We start from the raw sequence: 23,042 nt of genomic DNA, 5'->3' as shown, positions 1-23,042 counted from the left end.
GCAGATTTTGTTTACCATTCAGCAAACATTTCAGGGACCCTAGTATGTGATAGACACTGTAGTTATTCTGGCGGATACAAAGATGAACCAGAAAAGATACTGCCCCCAGGAGCTTATTGTGTAGCTGGGGAGAAAAGGCGTGCACACAGGTAAAACACAACAGAGGCAGTTTTAGCATAACGGTTAAGCATTCACAGACCTAGGTTCAAATCTAGCTGGGTGATCTTGGGCAGGTCTTTGAGCCTCAATATCCTTAACTTTCAAATGGGCATTAATAATAGTATCTACCCTACAGGATTGTAATAGGCTTTAGATAAAATATGTATATAAAGGCCTTAGTAGGGTACCGGACTTTTAGCAAGAACTCAGTAAGTGACAGCTCTTAGTATTAATACTGCCACTGCCAACACCACCATCCTTAGATCTCTGGGACCATAACTTTTATTTTCCACTGCCCTCATGGATCCATCCTGTCTAGGGTGCCTGGTGTATTATGATATCTCCTTATTTCTCCCTTTCAAAGAATGCACAGTGTATTGGAGCCTTGTCTTTTGGTGTCTGACAAGCCTTGGCTTAAATCATTTTTCTTTCACTACCACATTTCTGATATTGAGGAATCAATAGAACTTGGTAACTGATAAGATGTTGGACAGCCAGGTACGGTGGCACGTACCTTTAGTCCCAGCTACTTGGGAAGCTGAGGCTGATGTGGGAGGATTGCTTAAGCCCAGGAGTTTGAGGTTAGCCTGGGCAACACAGTGAGACCCCATCTCTTTAAAAAAAAAAGGTTTTTTTTTCTTTTTTTTTTTTGAGACAGCGTCTCACTGTGTTGCCCGGGCTAGAGTGCCCTGGCGTCATCCTAGCTCACAGCAACCTCAAACTCCTGGGCTCAAGCGATCCTCCTGCCTCAGCCTCCCGAGTAGCTGGGACTACAGGCATGTGCCACCATGCCCGGCTAATTTTTTCTATATATTTTTAGTTGTCTGATTAATTTCTTTCTATTTTTAGTAGAGACGGGGTCTCGCTCTTGCTCAGGCTGGTTTCGAACTCCTGAGCTCAAACAATCCACCCGCCTCGGCCTCCTAGAGAGCTAGGATTACAGGCGTGAGCCACTGTTCATGCAGTGGAGTTGCTCCTAATATGCATTTAGTGAAGCAACTTCTTTATGCTGGCCAAAAAAAAAAAAGTTCTTGATTTTTTTTTTACACCAAAATTTTCTCTCCCATGTAACATAGAGAATTACCTTGGGGGTCTTGAGGTTTTCTTATAGTGCTGAAGCAGGTAATATTCTCGGGGAAAAAAGTATATTGAAAGCAAAGATAAGCTTTTTTTGCTGTTTTCCTTGCAGACTACTACTATGGAAGTGATATGTGTCTTTATTTCTAAAAGAGTGTCAGCCTTTTAATTTTTTTCCAGAAAGCTATACTGTCTGCATATCTAGAATGTAAATCATATAGATATGTTCTTAACTCCAGGGTATATCTTTATTTGAGGCACTCTGAGGATTCAACTATGAATTAGTTGATGCTCTCTAGTGTTTACCAATAGGTTATAGTAATCAACTCTTATAATCTCTACCTTTAACTTTATTGTGATTAAAAGACAAAGGTGAGTTACTGTGTAATGCCGGGGCATTTTAAGAGGGACAATAGAATCTTTCATTTTTTTCTCAAGTTATAGTCAAAGAGTTTCTATTAAATTAGCCAATATTCCTTTACATCAGGGGCTTTACAACTTCCTCCTAGTATTCAGTCCTAGGAAAATGTTTGACATTCCTGTTGAATTTGTATATACTTTTATATTGTAGCAAGATTTACGTAACCCAGATGTTTTTTTCTTTTTGCTTTAGGTGCTAGGAAGCCCAGAGGAAAATTATTCAGGTGAGTATTAAATTTTTTAGTACTAAATTTTTTCCAACTAACTAGTACATTTTTATTTGTTCTTCTTGATTAAAAAAACCTCCACCCTAAGTATGTTTTTATATTGAAACTGCTAATCCTTTTTTTAAAACAGCAAAGTGTAAGACACAAAAATTATATAAAAAATGGTTTTGGTGGTTAAACATTATCAAAAAAGTACTATTTGATAAATATAGTTATAAATTTAAAAAACTACCCTAAAATTCTAGTAAATGAGTTTTCATCTACCTTGGTGTTTATCACTTTTTAGATTGCAAAATAAGCAGTAACTTTTGTCCTGTTTTGAGTGTCAATCTTGAGAATAGTGGAGTTTTTCCATAAGGCATGAACTTTTAAATGGCATTTATTACTCACTGTCCAATTTTCATTTTAGCTAAAAATGTTGGCTTTATGCATTTATAGTATGGACAGAATTTCATTTGAAGATTATTGATATATGGAGTTTTGAGAGTATATATTTAAAAGTGGTTCAAATGTATGTTGTATGTGGGTTTACGTATATGATTTTTAAAAATTGGAAAGATGTATACCAGATGGTTAACAGCAGGTGGTTTGATGGTAGACTTGTGATTTTCCCCCTTCTTTTTACTTATCTGTATTCCAATTTATTTATCTTAGATGACGAATGTGTAAAAAAAAAAAAAAAAAGAAAAAATCCTGTTTCTAGGAGTCCACAAGGGCATTTTGGTTCACAAAGGGCCAAAGCCATTTTCAGTGCTCACCTACCCTAAAGGAAATAATATATTTGATGAATAATTGCCTCAAAGTCATCCAGCACGAGGTGATGGGGAGTTTCCTTTGGCTTTAGCTAAAATGTATAACTTTTCTGATAATGCTGATTAGTAGATGATGGTCTCTTTCTTTGGTAATGATATGTCTGATTATTATGAATATATACATTAATTATTACAGCTTAATTTAAGAGTGACTAAAACTTAGAGTTCCTGTTTGATTAAAAAACACCTTTTTGGTCTATGCTTTGGAAGAATAAGTAATGCTTGGAAATCAAGTTGGAACATAGTTTTATTTTACATAGTTACATTTTATAATTTGTGTTGTTAATGCTAAAATTCACTCATCTCAGGAAGTTTTAATTAGGACAGATGGAGTGGAATAAGGAACAGTCTTTCAGCTTCTATCTGTTTGAGATACAATGCTGGGTGCTCTGCCTATCTCATTTTGTTTTCATGACTACACTGAAGTTTAGGCATTATTAGCCTTAATTTAAACATGGGAAAACCAAGAATCAGGGAGAGGAAGTAACTCGTAAAAGCCTTAAGCAATTGAAATGATATTTCTAAATGTAATTGATATGTATGGCATTACTAGTAGGCCACCACAATATAAATTTTATTTCATTAAGAATATATAATTTGTTAAATTTATGTGATCAGCATTTCATAAATGGAGCTTCTTAATAATATAACATTTAGGGGTTATTTAAAAAACTATCAGGCTATACCCACCCATGAAAATAACTTTCTCTGATTATTTAATACATACCATTATAAAGAATTTAAATAATATACAAGAATATAAAGAAGAAAATGAAGACCACCTAAAATCTCACTACCCTGCGATACAAAAAAGGAGGGGCACCAAAGTATTTTTGCATTACTTTATATAGACTTCCACAATTTTATCACACGGGATATATTTGTAAAGTACATTCCCAAGCTGGCCTGATGGTGCATGACTATAGGCCCTGCTACTTGGGAGATTGAGGCAGGAAGGTCCCTTGAGCCCAGGATTTTGAGACCAGCCTGGGCAACATAGTGAGACCTTATCTCTTTAAAAAAAAAAACCAAACAGACATCTCTGTACCCCATCAGCACATACCATTGTCTTTACCCTTATTAACAGCCTAGTATATGTCCTGTGTTTCTCTCCATGCTTAAATAATCTTTTGTTCATATAATTCTATAAAGATCTATGTATACATTTATAGCAAGTTTTTAGTCACTATTGGTGAATATTTGAGTAGTTTTTTTTCAGTGCAAGGCTTTGTCCTGGCTGTGGGAGAGCTACAAGGAGGAATCTATGTGGCTCATATTCTCAGTCCATTTACAGTCTAGGAGGAGAGGTGGGCAGGTAAACAACTTGTACCATACAAGACTTGCTTTGATAATCTGCTAAATGCAGGGTGGAAACACAGCCTGGGAAACCTGCAGGGGAGCTACCAGAGGATAGAGGCCTTGCCATGTTATTTCTTGTGTGCATAAACCCCAACACATGGAAGGAATTATGTCCACTTGTCTGTAAATAAAGTCATGTGTTCAAGTGAAACAAAAAGATTATTTTGTTGACTTGTTTAAATGGCTTAGTTCTTGCATTTTGAGAGCTCAGTAGAGAAACAGTTTGTATATTTGAAAGTTTCTTTGGAATGGAATTTTCCATTCTCCCATTAGGGAATTTTTTTTTTCCTTTAAGGCTTGGGCATTTTTGTAACAAGAGGATGTATTAATATTTTGCTGTACAGTTCAGTCTGTATAGTGCATGACAGTTTGAAGTTTTAGTTTGAGTAGTTACACTTTCTAACACAGAAACCTTTATTTACTCAAAAGTAACCTTAAGCATTTAGTTTGATCTTACATCTAGGTTTACAACAGTGCCTAGATTGAATGAATATTTACACATTTGCATATGCCAAATATGAAATTTGGATAATAGGAATATTGGGGAGAGTCAGGGTAGAAAACAAATCTCCAATAAAATGTACAGATTTCAGAATATTGGAAAAGAAATAATGTTTTATTAAAGTTTGGTGAATATTATAAAATATTCACTCAAGTGTTCAATTTGAATCTACCTTATGGTCAGCACTGTTTTAGATGCTAGTGGAATATATATAAAGGAAATTAAATAGGGCTATGATCATATTCTCTTGAAGGGAAGACTTTCATTTAACATTGAAAGGATTGGTATAGTAAAACACAGAAGCTACATAACTCAAGAGGGAAAACAATAAAAGCTGTGTGTAGTGAAAGATGTGTGTTTAGGACAAATGATTTTGATTTTATCATAACCTTGAAAGAATCCTTAAGCTGTCATAGTGGATACTAGCTTGGTCTTTATGGTGCCTTCAAACAACTCACTACATTTTATTACCATGGTTACCAAAAGGGAAGGCTTATTGAATCACCAACTCATTTCCTAAACATAGTTCTTTTTGTATATGAAGGTCTTTATTTGGCATGACTTTGGGTTTCACTAGAGGATTTGTCTCCTCACTGGTGCTAAGTGACTGATAATTGAAGAGGAAAAGTTTCCAATCTTTGAAAGAGTTGATCTTATCTAATGTGGCTAATCTCAAACTAAAGGGATCATGAATTCTTCCTGTCTTTATTTGAGGATAAGTATTTTATTCCTTGGTCTGTGGTTCTACCTCTAAAATAAGTGGTTTGGATTCCAAAGCATTGTGTTTGAAGTTAAGAATACAGTACTTTGTGTTTAACTCTAAGAAAGTTCTGTTCCTATCTTTAAAATACTTGTATTAAAGATGATTATAAAAATATACTTTTATCCATTTGAAAATGGTATTGTTTAAAATGTAAATATTCTAGATATTGCATTCAATTGGTTACATAATTTATCTTTGAAATTAGTTTGGAATAGTCTTTTTTATTTTTATATACTAGTGACAGTATTTTTATCTTAATATTTAGTATAGGATAGGTTTATGTTTATAAGAGATGGCCAGTTTTGCAAAGTAGTTAGTTGTACCAACTTATATTCTCACCAGCAGTGTATGCCCGTTCCAGTTGTTCTGACATCTTCACCAACATTTGGTATCGTCAGTCTTTTAAATTTTAGCCATTTGTGTAGTGGTATCTTACTGTGGTTTTAATTTGTGCTTCCCTGATTACTAATGATGTTGAGCATATTTTCACATGCTTATTGGCCATTTGTGTATCTTTGTTTTCTTTTAAGTTAATTTTTATGTTAATATTATTTTTAATTGGCAAACCATAATTGTGTACATTTATGGGGTATAATGTGATGTTTTGATACATGTATGCAGTGTGGTTAAATCAAGCTAATTAACATATGTCACCTCACTTATTTTTCGTGGTGAGATATTTGAAATTTACTGTCAATGGAAAAAAAGCCAAACTCTGTAAAATAATTTTAAAGAGATTTATTCTGAGCCAAATTTGAGGATCACCACCGGAGCCACGCCCAAGAAACCTTGAGCAAGTGGACTCGATGTGGCTGGGTTACAGTTTGGTTTTATACATTTCAGGGAGACAGGGGTTACAGGTAAAGTCATAAATCAATAGGTGGAAGGCATGCATTGGTTTGGTCTGAAAAGGTGGGCCATCTGGAAGGGAGCTGGGGCTTACAGGTTATAGGTGGATTTAAAGATTCTTTGACTTGTAATTGGTTAAAGACATGAAGCTTTGTCTAAAGTTTTGAAATTGTTTTAAGATAAGGAGCAGTGAATCAGAGACAAGCCACTGGGCATATATTTGTTGTGTAAATTGAGGACCTGTAGGTTTGTCTTGCATACCCTTAGGCTTGTTAATGGGTCACAAAGGATGTCTCCAAGAAGGGAGGGGGGCATGATGAGGTGTGTCTGACCTCCCTCCTTGTGGCAGGCAATTTAGTTTTAGGCTATCTCCTTGGCCAAGAGGAGTTCAGTTCAGTCAGAGTTCAGTCAGCCGGTGGGGGGTGAGCCTTAAGATTTTATTTTAGTTCACATTACTTGTAGTTATTTTGAAATATACAATGTATTATTACTGACTATAATTACCCTGCTGTGCAATAGATATCAAAACTTATTCCTCCTGTCTAACTTAAACTTTATACCTTTTGACCAACAATTCCCCATTCTATTCCCCTCCTCTCACCCCCCAGCCTCCGGTAAACATCATTCTACTCTCTACTTCTATGAGTTTGACTCTTTAGATTCCACATTATAAGTGAGATCATGCAGTTTGTGCCTGGCTTATTTCACTTCGCATAATGTCCTCCAGGTTCATCCTGTTGTCTCAAATGACTGGATTTCTTTTCATTTTAAGGCTAAATAGTATTCCTTTGTGTATTTATACCACATTTTCTTTATCCATTCATTTGTTGATGGGCACTTAGGTTGATTGCAGATATTGGCTATTGTGAATAATGCTGTAGTGAATGTGGGAGTACAGATATCTCTTAAACATTTATTTCAGTTCCTTTGGATGTGTACCCAGAAATGGACTGCTAGATCATGTCGCAGTTCTATTTTTAGTTTTTTGAGGAATCTCCATACTGTTTTCCATAATGGCTGTACCAATTTACATTCTATCGACAGTGTACAAGGGTTTCCTTTTCTCTGCATCCTTGCCAATACTTATCTTTTGTCTTTTTGGTAATAGCCATTCTAATAGGTGTGAGATACTATCTCATTGTGGTTTTAATTTGCTTTTCCCTGATGATTAGTGATGTTGAGCATTTTTTCATGAACCTGTTGGCCATTTGCATGTTGTCTTTTGAGAAATGTCTGTTCAGATCCTTTGCCCATTTTTAAATCATTTATTTATTTATTTTTACACACAGGGTCTTGCTGTTACCCAGGCTAGAGTACAGTGGTGGGATTACAGCTCACTGCAGCCTCACAACTCCTGGGCTCAAGCAATTCTCTTGTCTCAGCCTCTTGAGTAGCTGGGACAACAGGTGCGTGCCACCATGCCTGGCTAAATTTTAAAATTTTTTTGTGAAGATGGGAGTTCCACTGTGTTGCCCAGGCTGGTCTTGAAATCCTGGCCTGAAGCAATCCTCCCACCTTGGCTTCCCCAAGTGCTGAGATTACAGGCATGAGCCAGTGTGCCTAGCCCTTTGTCCATTTTTAAATCAGGTTTTTTGTCATCTTGCTGTTGAGTTGAGTTGTCTCATGTCTGTCTGCATCTATTGATACGACCATGTGACTTTTCTTTAGCCTGTTGATATGATGGATCGCATTCATTGACTTTCAAAGGTCGAACCAGCCTTGCATACATGGGATAAATCCTACTTGATTGTGGTGCCTTCTTTTTTATACATTGTTGGATTTGATTTACCAGTTATTTTGTTGAGGATTTTTGCATGTGTGTTCATGAGATATATTGGTTTATAGTTTTCTTGTAATGTCTTTGTCTGGTTTTGGTGTTAGGGTGATGGTGACCTCATAGAATAAGTTAGGAAGTATTCCCTCTGCTTCTGTCTTCTGGAAGAGATTGTAGAGAATTGGTATAATTTCTTTCTTAATTGTTTGGTAGAACTGACCAGTGAACCCATCTGGGCTTGGTGATTTTGTTTTTAGATGGTTATTAATTATTTATTCAATATCTTTAATAGATATAGGCCTATTCAGATTAATTCTTCTTATGTGAGTTTTGACAGATTATATTTTTCAAGGAATTGGTCCATATCATCTAGGTTACCAAATCTAGGCATAGAGTTTTTCATAATATTCCTTTATTACCCATTTAATGTCCATGGATGTATAGTGACATCCCCTCTTCCATTTCTGATATTATTAATTTGTGTCATCTTTCTTTTTTCTTAACCTGGCTGAAGGTTTATCAGATTATCAGTCTTATCAAAGAAACAGCTTTTGATTTTATTGCTTTTTGTCTACTGATTTCCTATTTTTGATTTCACTGATTTCTGCTCTAATTTTTATTATAATATTTCTTTTCTTCTGCTTACTTTGGGTTTAATTTGCTCTTCTTTTTCTGGTTTTGTAAGGTGGAAGCTTGGATTATTGATTTTAGATCTTTCTTCTTTTCTAATACATGCATTCTATGCTATAAATTTCCCTCTAAGTCCTGCGTTGACTGCATCAGATAAATTTTGGTAAGCTGTATTTTCATTTTCATCTAGTTCAAATTAAAAAAAATTTTTCTTAGATTCTTTCTTTGACCCATGTATAATTTCAAAGTGTGTTGTTTAATCTCCATGTATTTGGGGATTTTCCAGTTACCTTTCTGTTATTGATTTCTAGTTTAATTGCATTGTGGTCTGAGAGCAGACATTGCATGGTTTCTATTCTTTTAACTTTGTTAAGGTGTGTTTTATGGTCCAGAATATGGTCTAGCTTGGTGAATGTTGCCTGGAAGCTTGAGAAGAATGTGTATTCTGCTGTTGTTGGATGAAGTAGTCTCTAGATGTCTATTATATCCAGTTGATTGATGGTAATATTGACTTCAACTGTGTCCTTACTGATTTTCTGCCTGCTGGATCTGTCTGTTTCTGATAAAGGGATGTCGAAGTTTCCAACTATAATAGTGGATTTATCTATTTCTCCTTGTAGTTCTATCAGTTTCTGCCTCACATATTTTGATGTTCTGTTGGTAGGCATATACACATTAGGATTGTTATATCTTCTCATGGTATTGACCATTTAGTCATTATGTAATGCCCCTTTTTATCCCTGATAGTTTTCCTTGCTCTGAAGTCTGCTCTGTCTGAAATTAATGAAACTATTCCTGCTTTCTTTTGGTGAGTGTTAGCATTATATATCTTTCTCCATGCCTTTACTTTGAACCTATATGTCTCTTTATATTTAAAGTGCATTTCTTATAGATCCACCTGCCAATCTCTGTCTTTTATTTGGTGTGTTTGGATCATTGATGCTTAAAGCGATTTTTGAGCTGGGTGTGGTGTTTCATGCCTGTCATCCTAACACTTTGGGAGGCCGTGGAGGGAGGTTTGCTTCAGGCCAGGAGTTTGAGACCACCCTGAGCAAGAGTAAGACCCCATCTCTACAAAAAGTAGAAAAATTAGCTGGGCATGGTGGCATATCCTCTAGTCCCAGCTACTTGAGAGGCTGAGACAGGAGGATCACTTGAGCCCAGGAGGTTGAGGTTGCAGTAAGCTGTGATGATGCCACTGCACTCTAACCCTGGTGATGGAGTGAGACCCTGTCTTAAAAAAAAAAAAAAGCGATTTTTGATATAGTTGGATTAATATCTACTGTGCTTGTCACTGTTTCTTGTTTTCCTTGTTCTTTGTTTCTATTTTTGTCTTCTATACTTTTTATGCCTTTTGTGGTTTTAATTGAGCATTTTTTAAAACCAATTTAGTGATTTTAATTGATGGGCAACAATTTCATACTCCTAGATATCACTAAACTGTGTACAATTAGGGATGCAGCATTATAGAAGAGTGGACAGCAGAATTAAACTTAAGTAGAATTAAGGAAATATCACTGTTCATTATTGTGCCCATTTTTCATTATATGTACACATAAGCATGAATGCAATTTGAAATCTTTTAATGGCAGTAAATTTACAATTACCCATCTGTGTAGACTAACATTAACTCCAAATACTTGATCTGCAATGTGTATGTAAGCAGTTTCTCATCATACAATTATCAAAATGTATTTTTTCTGTTAGGAACCAGCAACTTATTTTTTGTGTTTATTTTTCTTTTGAGGTAAGAACTATTTCTTCTTTGAAAACTGGCTCATTTTTATCGTTTATCAAAAATTAAAGGGTGGAGAAGAAAGTGTGAGGGGAGACAAGGTCTCACTTTGTTGCCCTGGCTAGAGGGCAGTGATGCAATCATAGCTCACTGCAACCTCAGACTATTGGGTAATTGAGCATTTTATATGATTTCATTTTCTCTCCTTTGTTAGCATATCAATTATACTTTTTTTTTTTTTTTTTTACTATTTGCAGTAGTTGCCCTAGAGTTTGCAATATACATTTATAACTAATCCAAGTCCACTTTTAAATAACAGGACCATTCTTTCAAAAATACTTCTGTTTTCCCATTGGATTGCCTTGGTTCCTTAGTTGAAAATCAATTGGCCATATATTTGTAGGTCTGTCTGAGGAATCTCTATTCTTTTTCCACTGATCTAATTTGTGTATCCTATACCAGTATCACAATTTTGATTACTGTTGCTTTACACTACGTCTTGAAATGAGATGATGTAAATTCATTGGCTTTGTTCTTTTTTGGGATTGTTTTAGCCAGTCTAATCTTTTACATTTTCGTATAAATTTTAGAATCAGTTTGTCAATTTCTGCCCAAAAAACCTGTTAGGGTTTTGATTGTTGATGTGTTGGTTGTATAGATCAGTTTGGGGAGAAGTGGCATCTTAAGACTATTGAGTCTTCCAGCTTGTGAATATGGTTCATGGATTATTCATTTAGGTCTTCTTCAAAGATTTATTTTTAATTATCTCTATACTTATTTCTTCACCTTTCAGGATTACAGAAATTACTTATTTAACTGATGGAAGCAATTGCTACCAGCAGGGATTAAGAATTCATCTATGGTTTAGGTATTTGAGAGGACATGGAAACCTGGGTATATCTTCTTTGTGTGATCCATCCTTCAGTTCAATGGACTGAACTTGTTTGTATAGTAATAAGACTTATTTTAATGTAATCCACAACTTTTTGCTCTCTGATTAAAGTTGAGTGCCTTCACGCCCTGCCTGGATTACAGTGCATCTCCCTTTGCTATCTGCCTGGATTCAGCACTCTTTATTTATTTTACTTTCTTGTCTGTTTCTTTAACCATTAGACTATAGTCTTTAATTGACAACATCCTAGCAGAGGTATCAAATAGTCAATCCACTTGATTATTTCAGTGTAACTTTCAGAGATGAGGTCTTGGAGGGGGAGGTAATGCTTTGCGAGTTGTCTTTATATAGGTAGCTCCTGAAACTATGGCGCTTGAGAGAGACTGTAGAGGGAGATGAGAGCCTAGAGGGAACCTGAGCAACTCCAGCATTTCATAATCCAGTACAGGAGGCAGGAGCCTCTTTAGTTTCCAGTCATTTTATGTCTTCAGCTTGAAATTTCTCTCTTCTTGATATGTTCATTGAAATTATCATCTTTAAAGAACCAATCCAAGTGCCACTTTCCTTGAGAAGACTTCTTTTATATTCCCAGTTAATTGTGCCTTCTACCTTTCCACGGAGTACTACTTTTACCTCTCTTAAAGCCTGTATTTTATTGTTTTGTCCAATAATGATTTGTTAACATCTCTTTCCCACTGGATTTCTGGTGCTTTTGTAGTAGATTGTGTATCTTCTGTCTACACAACACCAAGCATATAACAAGAATTCTGTAAATATTTGTTAAATAAGTAAATGACTAGGTCACACCTGGAAACATGCTGGTAATGGAGAAAAGAACAAGAAAGACATGAAGAAGTAGGTTGCATTTATGTTAGGACTCAAAGCATAGATAGTACTTCAAGAAGCAGAAGAGGAGGAAAAGGTATCCCATGTAGATAGAAAAACATGAGTCCTTGAAACAAAGTCCTTTTGGGCTTAGGTGTGGATGGTAGATATCAAGTGGCTTTGAAGTTGTGGAGGGCCTTAAATATGTTCCATGAAAGATTTTTTTCTCAATTAAATAGTGAAACTATTAAAGCAGGAGAGTGATTTGGGCAGAAAACAGCTCAGACCTTATCTCACATTATGTATTAGGTAGGTTATGGTAGGGAAACACTGGTAACGAGATGAGTTAGGTACCTGGTACTGTACCAGGCAGGAGATAATGGAGGTGTAAACCAGTGAATGGCAGGGCAGAGGGAAATGAGATAGCACTTGTTGGCCGCTAATTGAATGTGTGAATGAAAGAAGAGGAATTAACATACCTAGAGCTTTAAGGCCAAGTACTTGGGAAAGTAGTGGTGTTAATAAGAGAAAGATGTCAGAAGAAGCAAGTTTTGGAGAAGTGATGCTTGAGTGTAAGTTTATTGAGTCAGAGGTGCGGATAGCTCTCTGGGTGGCTTTTGAGTGTATTCTCCATAGGCTTCCTTTAAATACCAAATTACCTTCAATTGTACATATCGTCATGTTCTTACTATAGGCACACAGAGTAATGGGAAGGTAGATATCCTTTGGCTGTATGAAGTTTATCTGTGTGTATATACCTTTGAGCTCTTGGAGGGCAATGACAGTCTATTATTTATCTTTGTTGTAGAGTGCCTGGTGTTTTGAGGACATTTGGGAAAAGTTTGAATTAATGAATTATGGCTTAAAATACACAGGCCTTCTAACAAATAATTCTTGTTAGAAGTTTTGACTTTTGCAGTTCTTACACGTTTCACCGAGAACAGTCATCATTCTTCTACTTCTTGGCCAACATGGTATAGTAGAAATGGACTTCTGGGATAGGCCTCAGTTTGAATCCTAACTTTGCCAACCTACCATCTGCTCATTTTTACTCATTTAATTTTTAAAATTGAAATATAATTTATATACTTGAAAATTCACCATTTGAAAGTGTACAGTTTGGTGGTTTTTAGTGTATTTATAAGGCGGTACAACCACTACCACTGTCTAATTCTAGAATATTTTCATCACACCAAAAAGGAAACCCCATTAGCCCGAGCCCATCAGCAGTCACTCCTTATTCCCTCCTCCCCCAGCCCCAGGTAACTACCAATCTACTAATACTATCATTTTTATTCATGGGAAGATAATTGAAATGATCTGATCCTGTAACCGATATCTAAATACTGCTATCCTTCAGAAATGTATTATGCTAAAAGGAGGTATTAATTGATTTTTCTACTTGTAGGAAAGAACATCAGAAAGGGATACCATGGGACGAACAGTGAATGAAGGTAAGATTTACTTGCCTAAAGGTAATAATGTTTTTAGTTATTTGTCTGGAATGAATATCTTCTGGTACAGTGAACTTTTAAAATAAAGCCTTTTGAAAAATAAAGTTATAGGAAATACTACATGCTTAGAATCGGAATTTTAGAACTGAATAGCTACTAAAGGTAATCTTATTTTTCCTTCCTAGTTTTTTTTTTTTTGAGACAGAGTCTCACTCTTTTGCCCTGGCTAGAGTGAGTGCTGTGGCGTCAGCCTAGCTCACAGCAACCTCAAACTCCTGGGCTCAAGGGATCCTTCTGCCTCAGCCTCCCGAGTAGCTGGGACTACAGGCATGCGCCACCATGCCCGGCTAATTTTTTCTATATATTTTTAGTTGTCCGATTAATTTCTTTCTAATTTTTAGTAGAGACGGGGTCTCGCTCTTGCTCAGGCTGGTTTCGAACTCCTGAGCTCAAACAATCCGCCCACCTCGGCCTCCCAGAGAGCTAGGATTACAGGCGTGAGCCACCGCACCCGGCCTCCTTCCTAGTTTTATAAATGAGAAAACAAACTCAGGGAGGTTAAGTGAACAGGTCATACGACAATCTGTGACAAAGCCAAGGTTAGAATCCAAATGTTCTAACTCTAATATAAGTGATTAAAAAATGCTTCATCCTGTCTTGCTCTAGAAGTCTGCTCACTATCCCACGAATATGCCACGCCCATTTGCACTCGGCTTCATGTTGTATTTTCTTCCCCATAATACATTCTTCACACATTTACCTTCCTAAATCCTGCTCCTCCTTCAAGTCCTGTATCTTTCATTCTCTGTATCGTCTGTATTCCTGTATCTGTCACTTCTCTGGCTGAATGCTGTCTTCTGTTCTATAATTCTGTTAAGTATATTAGTTTAGTATAGTCTCTATAACTAGATTCTTAGCTTCTCTAGAATCTAAGTAAGCATTCCTTTACAGTTTCACTTTCTTTCCTATTAGAAAATCTTTCTGTAGAACTATTTAGTAAATGTAAATGTATACTTTCTTTATACTAGCTGCATCATTTGAATAGAAAGCAGCTCATGTATCCCTTTCAAGTGTTCACATATCTTGAAGAGTTACTCAGTCATAACTAGTAGGTAGATCTGTTACCTTGAATGGCATTATTCTTAGATCCTTCTTTAAGAAGCTTGTCACCTGACAATTAAAGCATCAATAAGGGAAAAATAGCAATGGATGGAAACATATCAAGTATGTTTAAATCCATGAGTTCTTAATGATACTAAAAACCAAAACAAAATTTATTTGTCATCTGTGGAGAATGCTAGAGATCCAACTCATCATCTTGAAAACCAGAAAATAAAGGAAAAGAATAAAGCATTGATTGTGACATTCCTGTGTGATCTGTACCTTGGGGTAACTGAATGGTCAAAGAGGGGAGATTTCTCTCTACAGAAGTTTTCTCGTTAATAAAGATTGATAGAATTAGAATACCTCCATCTTGCAATCACTAATAAACTAATGGATCTAGGAAATAGCCATCATGACTGTTCACATCATAAAAAGAGAGATAAATATTAGGATCTTCCTGTGAGAAATACACAAAACCACTTATGAAGTCATCTTACCCTCTCCTCTCCCCCCAAAAGCCAAACTTGAATCTGATCAAACTCTTCTGGATTTAAATACTAATGCCAATTTAAAGAAAATATAAGATCCAGAGGAACCCAGTACTATGAGGAAGAGTCACCAAAATCCAGACTAGAAAATTCTAAAAGGACTAAGTAACTGGTATTATCAGCAAAAATATTGTAAAAGGAAGGAAAAAAAAATAGGAGGAGGGCGAGGAGCCTACAGATCAAAAGAGACATAAGAGGCTGGGTGCAGTGGCTCACACCTGTAATCCCAGCACTTTGGGAGGCTGAGGCGTGAGGATCACTTGAGGCCAGGAGTTGGAGACCAACCTGAGCAACATAGGGAGACCCCATCTCTACAAAAAATAGTAAAGCTGGCCAGGTGTGCTAACACGCTTCTATAGTCCCAGCTACTTGGGAGGCTGAGGCAGGAGGATCGCTTGAGCCCAAGAGTTTGAGGTTGCAGTGAGCTATGATGATGCTACTGTATACTAGCTCAGGCAACAGAGCGAGACCCTGTCTCAAAAAAAAGAGACATAAGAGACATATCAACCATTGCTATGTGTAGAATTTATTTGGGTCCTGATTCAGACACATTTAAAATAATTAAGACAATTGGGGAACTATGAACATTGGTTATTTGATGACATTAAGGAATTATAATTAATTTTTAGATGTAATAAAAGTATTATGCTTAGTTTTCAAAAAACAAGTCCATTTAGAGATATATACAATGATATATGTGGATTTAGATTTGGTGAGGTCACAAGGTCCACTGTTATTTGAGCTCTTTAGCTTAGCACCGAGAAAAAAAACTCTGCCTGGCTCGTTGAATTACATTGTATTCTAGCTTCCCTGTTATGTTTGGAACTCTAAAAAGCATCTATTTTATTTCTGAGACATATCAATTTAAACATTGTAAAGATCAGCTCATTTTGGTTTATTGATGTGTTCATTTAACAAATGCTTGAGGGTGTTCTGTATGCTAGGTGCTATACTAAGCACTTGAGGATACAGAAGTAAGCAAGAGAGACAAAATAAATAAATCCCTACCCTTTTGGAGATTTCTTTTAAGTAGAATGAGATATATGATAAATAAAATAAATGAGCAAATTATGAAGTCCATAGTATATTAGAAACTAAGTCCTACATAGAAAATAAGGATATTAACTATAAAATTAAAATTGTCTCCTATTAAAAATAGTTTTAGCTTATAGTTTTTCAAAGTGCTCTTTTACACTATTGCTGTGGCCTCCCGATATTGCTATTTTCTTTTTTATTAGGTTCAATGGATGTCAAGAAGGAGAATCAAGAGAAAACTCCTCAGTCAAGCACATCTTCTGTGCAAAAGGGTAGGTTTTAAAGTAGTTTGATACAACATAGTTTTCTTTCTCACTCACTGTTAAGATGAACTCTTAATGTGTTTGATACAATCCATGTACAGTAAACTCCTGTACATATAAAATCTAAACAATAAGAAAGGTCAAAAAATTGTGTTTTTTTTTTTTTTTTTTTTTTTTGAGACAGAGTCTCACTCTGTTTCCCTGGCTAGAGTGAGTGCCATGGCATCAGCCTAGCTCACAGCAACCTCAAACTCCTGGGCTCAAGCGGATCCTTCTGCCTCAGCCTCCCGAGTAGCTGGGACTACAGGCATGCGCCACCATGCCCGGCTAATTTTTTCTATATATTTTTAGTTGTCCGATTAATTTCTTTCTAATTTTTAGTAGAGACGGGGTCTCGCTCTTGCTCAGGCTGGTCTCGAACTCCTGACCTTGAGCGATCCACCCGCCTCGGCCTCCCAGAGTGCTAGGATTACAGGCGTGAGCCACCGTGCCCGGCCGAAAAATTGTGTTTTATTTTGAAAATTTTACTTTGGTTTTACTTAGAGATAAATTGGTGTGGATTAAGTAAAAAGATAACTTTGTGGATTTCAGTGCAAATTTTGCCAAATTATAGGTCTCTAGTTATTAGTTACCATATATTACCAATTTTAAAATAATTTAATTATTATTAAAAACCCTTCTTTTAACATTAGAGTCAATGTGAAAGTCTTTTTTTTTCATGATCAAAAGACAGTTCAGTGGTAACAAGCTTAGGCATTGGGGATTCTTATAGACCTGTTCTAGAATTCTGGCCTCAATTCTTACTGCCTGTGTGACCTTGGGCAAATTACTCAATGTCTCTCAGACTCTCTTTTCTTCTCTGTAGCACAGAGATAATTATAGTACTTACCTTGTGGTACTATTGGAATTAAATAAAGAAAATGAATGTAAATCACCTAATATAATGCCTAGGCATACAGTAAATGTTCAGTAAAGGTTAATTTTATTAACGCTGAATTATTATTCATCTTTAAATTCCTTATTGTGAGCAGCATGTATAGAACACTGCATCAGAGACATTTCGGAGATAGAGTCTGACACATTGGCTTGATTTTAAGGAAAATGAGAAAAGTCATATGTACACAAAAGGCATGAAAAAATACCATAGCAAACTATTGTTTTACCAGCGATTTCTAGAGATTTCTTGTCCCTTGTCTTTCTCTTGTACCAGCCCTGCCAGCCCCAATCCTGGAGGAATTCACCCCATAAACTTCTGTTCCTATAGAGGTAATCCCCATAGAATCGTTGCCTCTCACTGTAGCTGGGTCCTTAGTGCTCCCTCAGCTCCCTTTCCCATTGGCCTTATTTGTTCTTCACCTCTTCCCTCCAATCCCCCAAACCCTTTGAGGAATTAGAGGCTGTTAAGTTAGAATGTTCTTTCTCATACCCACAAATTCCTCTTCATCTGTTTTTTTTAAAATATAAAAACTTTACTGGATATAATTCACTTATCATACATTCACCCAATTAAAGTGTACAATTTGGTGGTTTTCAGTATGTTCAGAGAGTTGTACAACCATCATCCCAATCAATTTTAGGACATTTTCATCCCCCTAAAAAGAAACCCTGTAGCAGTCACTCCTGATTTCCTCCCAAAACCTCCCCTTCCCCAGCTTTAGGCGACCACTGATCTATTTTCTGTCTGTCTCTATAGATTTGCCTATTCTGGACATTTCATATAAATAAGTTAAACTATATACTTAAAGGTAGAAACTAGTAACTTTTCAAAATTCTCAAAACTTTTGATTATAAAAATGAGATTACTTAGTCAAATTGACAGCTATCTGCAGATGTTTCTCAGGGCCTGGAACCTAACATCTCATCTTAGAAATCAGTGAGTGACTGCTAGAAGAGAAGCTCAAAGAGAGCCAGGATTTTTTAATCTATTTTATTAACTGATAGAGTACATAGGAGAGTGCCTGGCACATACTGATGACTTACTATAGGAATCCAGTCATGAACATGACAAACATGATTCCTGCCCTCTTTAAGCTTAGGTGGCAAGATAGACATTAAAGTAACACCTAATTATAGTTGTGATAAATACTGCGAAGTAGGCCGGGCAGGGTGGCTCATGCCTGTAGTCCTAGCACTCTGTGAGGCCGAGGAGAGGGTCACTTGAGCTCAGGAGTTCGAGACCATCCCGAGCAAGAGCGAGACCCTGTCTCTACTAAAAATAGAAAACATTAGCCAGCTGTAGTGGTACGTGCCTGTAGTCCCAGCTACTAGGGAGGCTGAGGCAGGAGGATCGCTTGAGCCCAGGAGTTTGAGATTTGCAGTGAGCTACGATGATGCCACTGCACTCTAGCTGGCACAACAGCAAGACTTTGTCTCCAAAAAAAAAAAAATATATATGTGTATGTGTATTTATATATATATATATATATATATATATATATATATATATATATATATATATATATTTCAAAGTAGCGGATATTGATCATTCAGCTGAGAAGCTTCAGATATTTTGCCCATCTTCACATAGCTTGTGAACCCAAGCCTAGCACTGGTGGAAGACATGATTCTGATTTACTCTGGAGAAGACCAGGGAGGCTCATATAGATTATATTTAGTGCTAAAAGGTGTTGAAGCTAATGTATGGACTAGAATAGAGTACAGGTCAAACAAGAAGAGGGACCATGGGCATGTGCGAATAACAGTGAGATCACAAGGTTATGTATTTACACCTGGGCCTCTTTTCTGAGCAAGTATACCTTCTCCCCCAATCTGTCAGTGAGGACACGATGCAGAGGCAGACTAGGACCTCAGGCTTAGCTAAAACTTTCCGACTACTTCGGCTCTGGTTGGGCGTTCCAGCTGTGGTATTGATGTAGATGTTTCAAACCTAAATTAGTAAAGCTTGGAGCTGTGTGTGTTTTCCCTATGTTATTGATAGGGTCTCAGCCCATGGGCAGCTAAGATCAGCAGTTCTATCAAGGCAGACTAAAGATTTTGCCTTATGAAAAAAGAAAAAAATTAAAGCTCCAAATGGCAAATGTTACATATGGGCATTAGCAATTTGATAGAAAATGATCATATTACAGAACACTGGTAATAAGGATTTGTTAACTCAAATTATAGCTCATTCAGATAGAAATGGTGGTATAATATTTTTAAAAATTTGTGTTAGGGAGATGGATTAAGTATTTTCAATGTCATTGAAAAATTTTACAGATGTCACTGGTTTAAGGAAGAGTGTTGTTCTTTGGGGTATAAATGTGAAATGGTTTTAGTTTCCCATTGTTTTCATTCCTTTCCTCTGGGGTGTCAGCTCCTTAATGACAATCCTAGTCAGATTTTTTTCCCCATTCATGTTTTGTTTTGTTTTGTTTTGTTTCGTTCTGTTCTTTTGTAATGCTCTCTAAGATCATATGGTGGTAGAGCTTTATTCAGTTAGAACTTGGGTCTCCTGATTGTCAGGTTAGTGCTGGAGGAGGATCACTGAAACATCTGTTCAGTTTAATATTGGAACCATGGATCTCAGTTTTCACTTTCGACAAAGCTATCCAGTAATCATAGATTTCGGTAAAACTGTAACATTTAGTTTTATAATACACCATTTATTGAGTGACTTACATATATTCTATTTTATTTAATTCTCAAAATACCTAGTACCATATATATTACTTTTCCTATTTTATAGATGAAGGAACTGAGGCTGAAAAAGTGAAATGACTTGCTCAGAGTCACATAGCTAATAAGAAGTAGAGCTACGCTAGAAATGAAATGGGCAGGTCTGACTCCAAAGCTCATATTCTTGACGTTCTGATGCGTGACTTTCAACACTGTGGGTAGTGCTTGCTTCAGATCATCTGGAAGCAGAATCAAATCTAGTATTTTTTTTAGTGAAACAATCTCTTATATTTATTGTTAAGTTAAAAAAAAGCAAGATGCAGAATGTTACATAAGACATGCTTAATACCATATATAATTTGTATACATACACATATAAATACATACACACATAATGGTGGTACACTGCTGGTTCATTTCAGCTTAGGACAACCAATTGTGCACATCTCTTCCCAACTTCGTGGTTGGTAGCTTCACCTTGCAGTTAGCTGTGGTGGTCGTATTTACACCACAGAAATCTGTAAACACTATCATTCAGGTTTTTTGTTGTATTTTCCAGAAAGCCAGTTGTTAAACATTTATCAGCACTCTGGTTTTTTTTGAGGGGAGGGGTTTATTTGTAAATGTAAGAGTATTATCCTTTAAAGGATATAAGAAGCTGGTAATGTAGATTACCCCAAGAATGAGAACTGTCAACCCCAATATTTTTATAGGGAGAAAACTTAACAAATATGTAGAAAAACCTCATGGTTGATGAGAATAAACTTCATATGAATTAATAGTACTTTCAATACTGCTGTCAGGTCTTTTTCTCAGTGTCTTGACTGTCTGGCTGGCAGAGTGAATTGAAGTGTTCAGGCCAGGCAGTGTACTCCACTTTCTGATCTTCTCCTTTAGCATTATAATATTTCATGAAGACTAAGTGAGAAAGGACAACAAGAGTTTGTAGAAAATGTAGATCACTAAAATAATTTGTATCAGTGTCTGTACTGACAGCTGGTTAATGGCTTTGTTCCACCACCATCTTCTTGACACTCTGAATGGAGATCTAATAGTCCATTGAGAAACTACTCCCGTTCTCAGATTTTTTCTTTCCATAAAGCAGTACAGGAGTGAAATGCTATTTAGACCATAACACCTAAACATCTTTAGCTCCCCATGAGTAACAAAGAAGCACTTTCACATTAATGGGATGAAATGATGAAAACACATTTCTTCAATAAATTTATATTAGAGACAGATAAATAGACTCTGCTATTACTTTATAAAAATTCCTTTAGTTATTTCTAGCATCCACATTTTTAGAATCACTAAGCTGTAGTTCTCATTAAATTGAGAGGATCTGGATTGTAATTTATATCAGAGCCATTATTATCAGGAAGTTGTCTTATTTTGTATTTTCATGCTGATAATCAAATGTAGATTGGGAAGTTTGAATCTGCTCTTTAGTAAGTTTTTTAAGAGATACGGAACTAAAACTCACTTTATTCTTGGAAGGTAGTATTTGTATATACTAAAAGAAAAAAAAACCCTATTTTGTACATGTGCTTTTTCCAGGTGATTTCCACTGGGACAAGTATTTGAAAGAGACTGGATCTTTAAGTGCTCCTTCAGAGTACTTCAGACAGGTATGCCAAAATTCTGTAGATGTTGTATATATTAATATAAACTGTTAACTTGTTGGAGAGTGTCTGTGTGATTGTTAGGTTCTGGTAGTGTGAGGAGATAGTGAGATTGTGGTAGTGCCACTTAGGAGCCAGATGGTCTCTTTGTGTTCATTCATTAAGAACTTACTCTGTGTCAGGTGTACTAAGCCTTTATGATTGCCCATCTAAGGGAAAGACAGACATGGAAAGAAATAAATATGAGAAACATGATAACTCTATACTGGGAGGGCTCATAGAAGAGGTACTATATGAGATGGTTGGAATGAGGGGAAGGATATTCTGGGCAGAGAGAACATCCAAAGCCAAGGCACATGGGTGTGAAAGAATCTGAGTGTTGAGGGATGGCATGAGGAGGCTAGAGCACAAAGTGGATAGAGGCAATAATGTGGGAATGAGGTTAAAGGTGGGGGCATTTCAACTGTGCAGAGGAGTTGGACTGTATCATAGGTAGTGGTGCGCTGCTGGTTGACTTATTTCAAGGGGAATGGCCTAATCAAATTCTTACTTAGAAAGCCACTCAGGATGCATTTTAGAGGCTGTATTTGGGTTGCCTGGAAGTGGACAGATGAATGAGACCAGCAGTGGGCAGTGTTTTTATGCTACATGTCAAGCTAAGGAGAGAGTTTGAAGAAGATCTTTTCCTTGATCCTTATGGCTCTGACCTCGCTTATCATCTGCTGTGACTGTTACTTAAAATGTTCCTCAGGTATTCTGGTAACATAACTGACCATGTGTTTTTTCCTATAGTTGATAGATTTTAACAAAATTTTATTTATATATATATATATATATATAGTCTAAGATTCCACCAGCTAATGACTTCAAAGTGGGTATGAAATTGGAAGCCCGTGACCCTCGCAATATGACTTCAGTGTGTATTGCTACGGTTATTGGAATTACTGGGGCCAGATTACGTTTACGGCTGGACGGTAGTGACAATAAAAATGATTTTTGGAGACTTGTTGATTCCCCGGATATACAGCCTGTTGGGACATGTGAAAAGGAAGGAGACTTACTTCAACCTCCACTGGGTAAGAATAAACAGTTTTTAAAATAATGTACTCTTATTAATGTGATATTCAATAGAAACAGTTTTGAGTGGCCTTTAAAAATCTCTTAGGCATTCTTGCAAATAGTAGATGGTCAGATGGTGTTACTGTGGAGAATGTATGATGAGTGAGGAACTCAGTACCATCTGTTGTGGAGTTGCGCTTAAGTACGTGTTTGGCATATGTGTGGTGAAGGTTCCCGACTCCAGGGTAAGATTCATACTAAGTTTTAAACTTGAGGTGTCAGAAACAGCTCTATTAGATCACACATACAGATTCAGAA

General features: G+C 36.4%; 1 protein-coding gene across 1 annotated transcript in view; it reads left to right on the top strand.

The window, feature by feature from the left end:
- Positions 1-23,042, top strand: part of SCML2 (sex comb on midleg-like 2 (Drosophila)) — a 93,413-nt gene that overhangs the window by 9,734 nt on the left and 60,637 nt on the right. The window contains exons 2-5 of the mRNA XM_012651684.1: positions 13,433-13,478; positions 16,369-16,437; positions 21,601-21,671; positions 22,507-22,741. Coding sequence (XP_012507138.1) covers positions 13,457-13,478; positions 16,369-16,437; positions 21,601-21,671; positions 22,507-22,741 — 397 coding nt within the window. The 5' untranslated portion in view covers positions 13,433-13,456. The remainder of the gene's footprint in view (positions 1-13,432; positions 13,479-16,368; positions 16,438-21,600; positions 21,672-22,506; positions 22,742-23,042) is intronic.

The sequence above is a fragment of the Propithecus coquereli genome, unplaced genomic scaffold, assembly GCF_000956105.1.
Source record: "Propithecus coquereli isolate 6110/MARCELLA unplaced genomic scaffold, Pcoq_1.0 Scaffold362, whole genome shotgun sequence".
NCBI classification, from domain to species: Eukaryota; Metazoa; Chordata; class Mammalia; order Primates; family Indriidae; genus Propithecus; species Propithecus coquereli.
The sequence above is the reverse complement of the archived record's forward strand: the minus strand, read 5'-3'. Positions and strand labels throughout refer to the sequence as shown.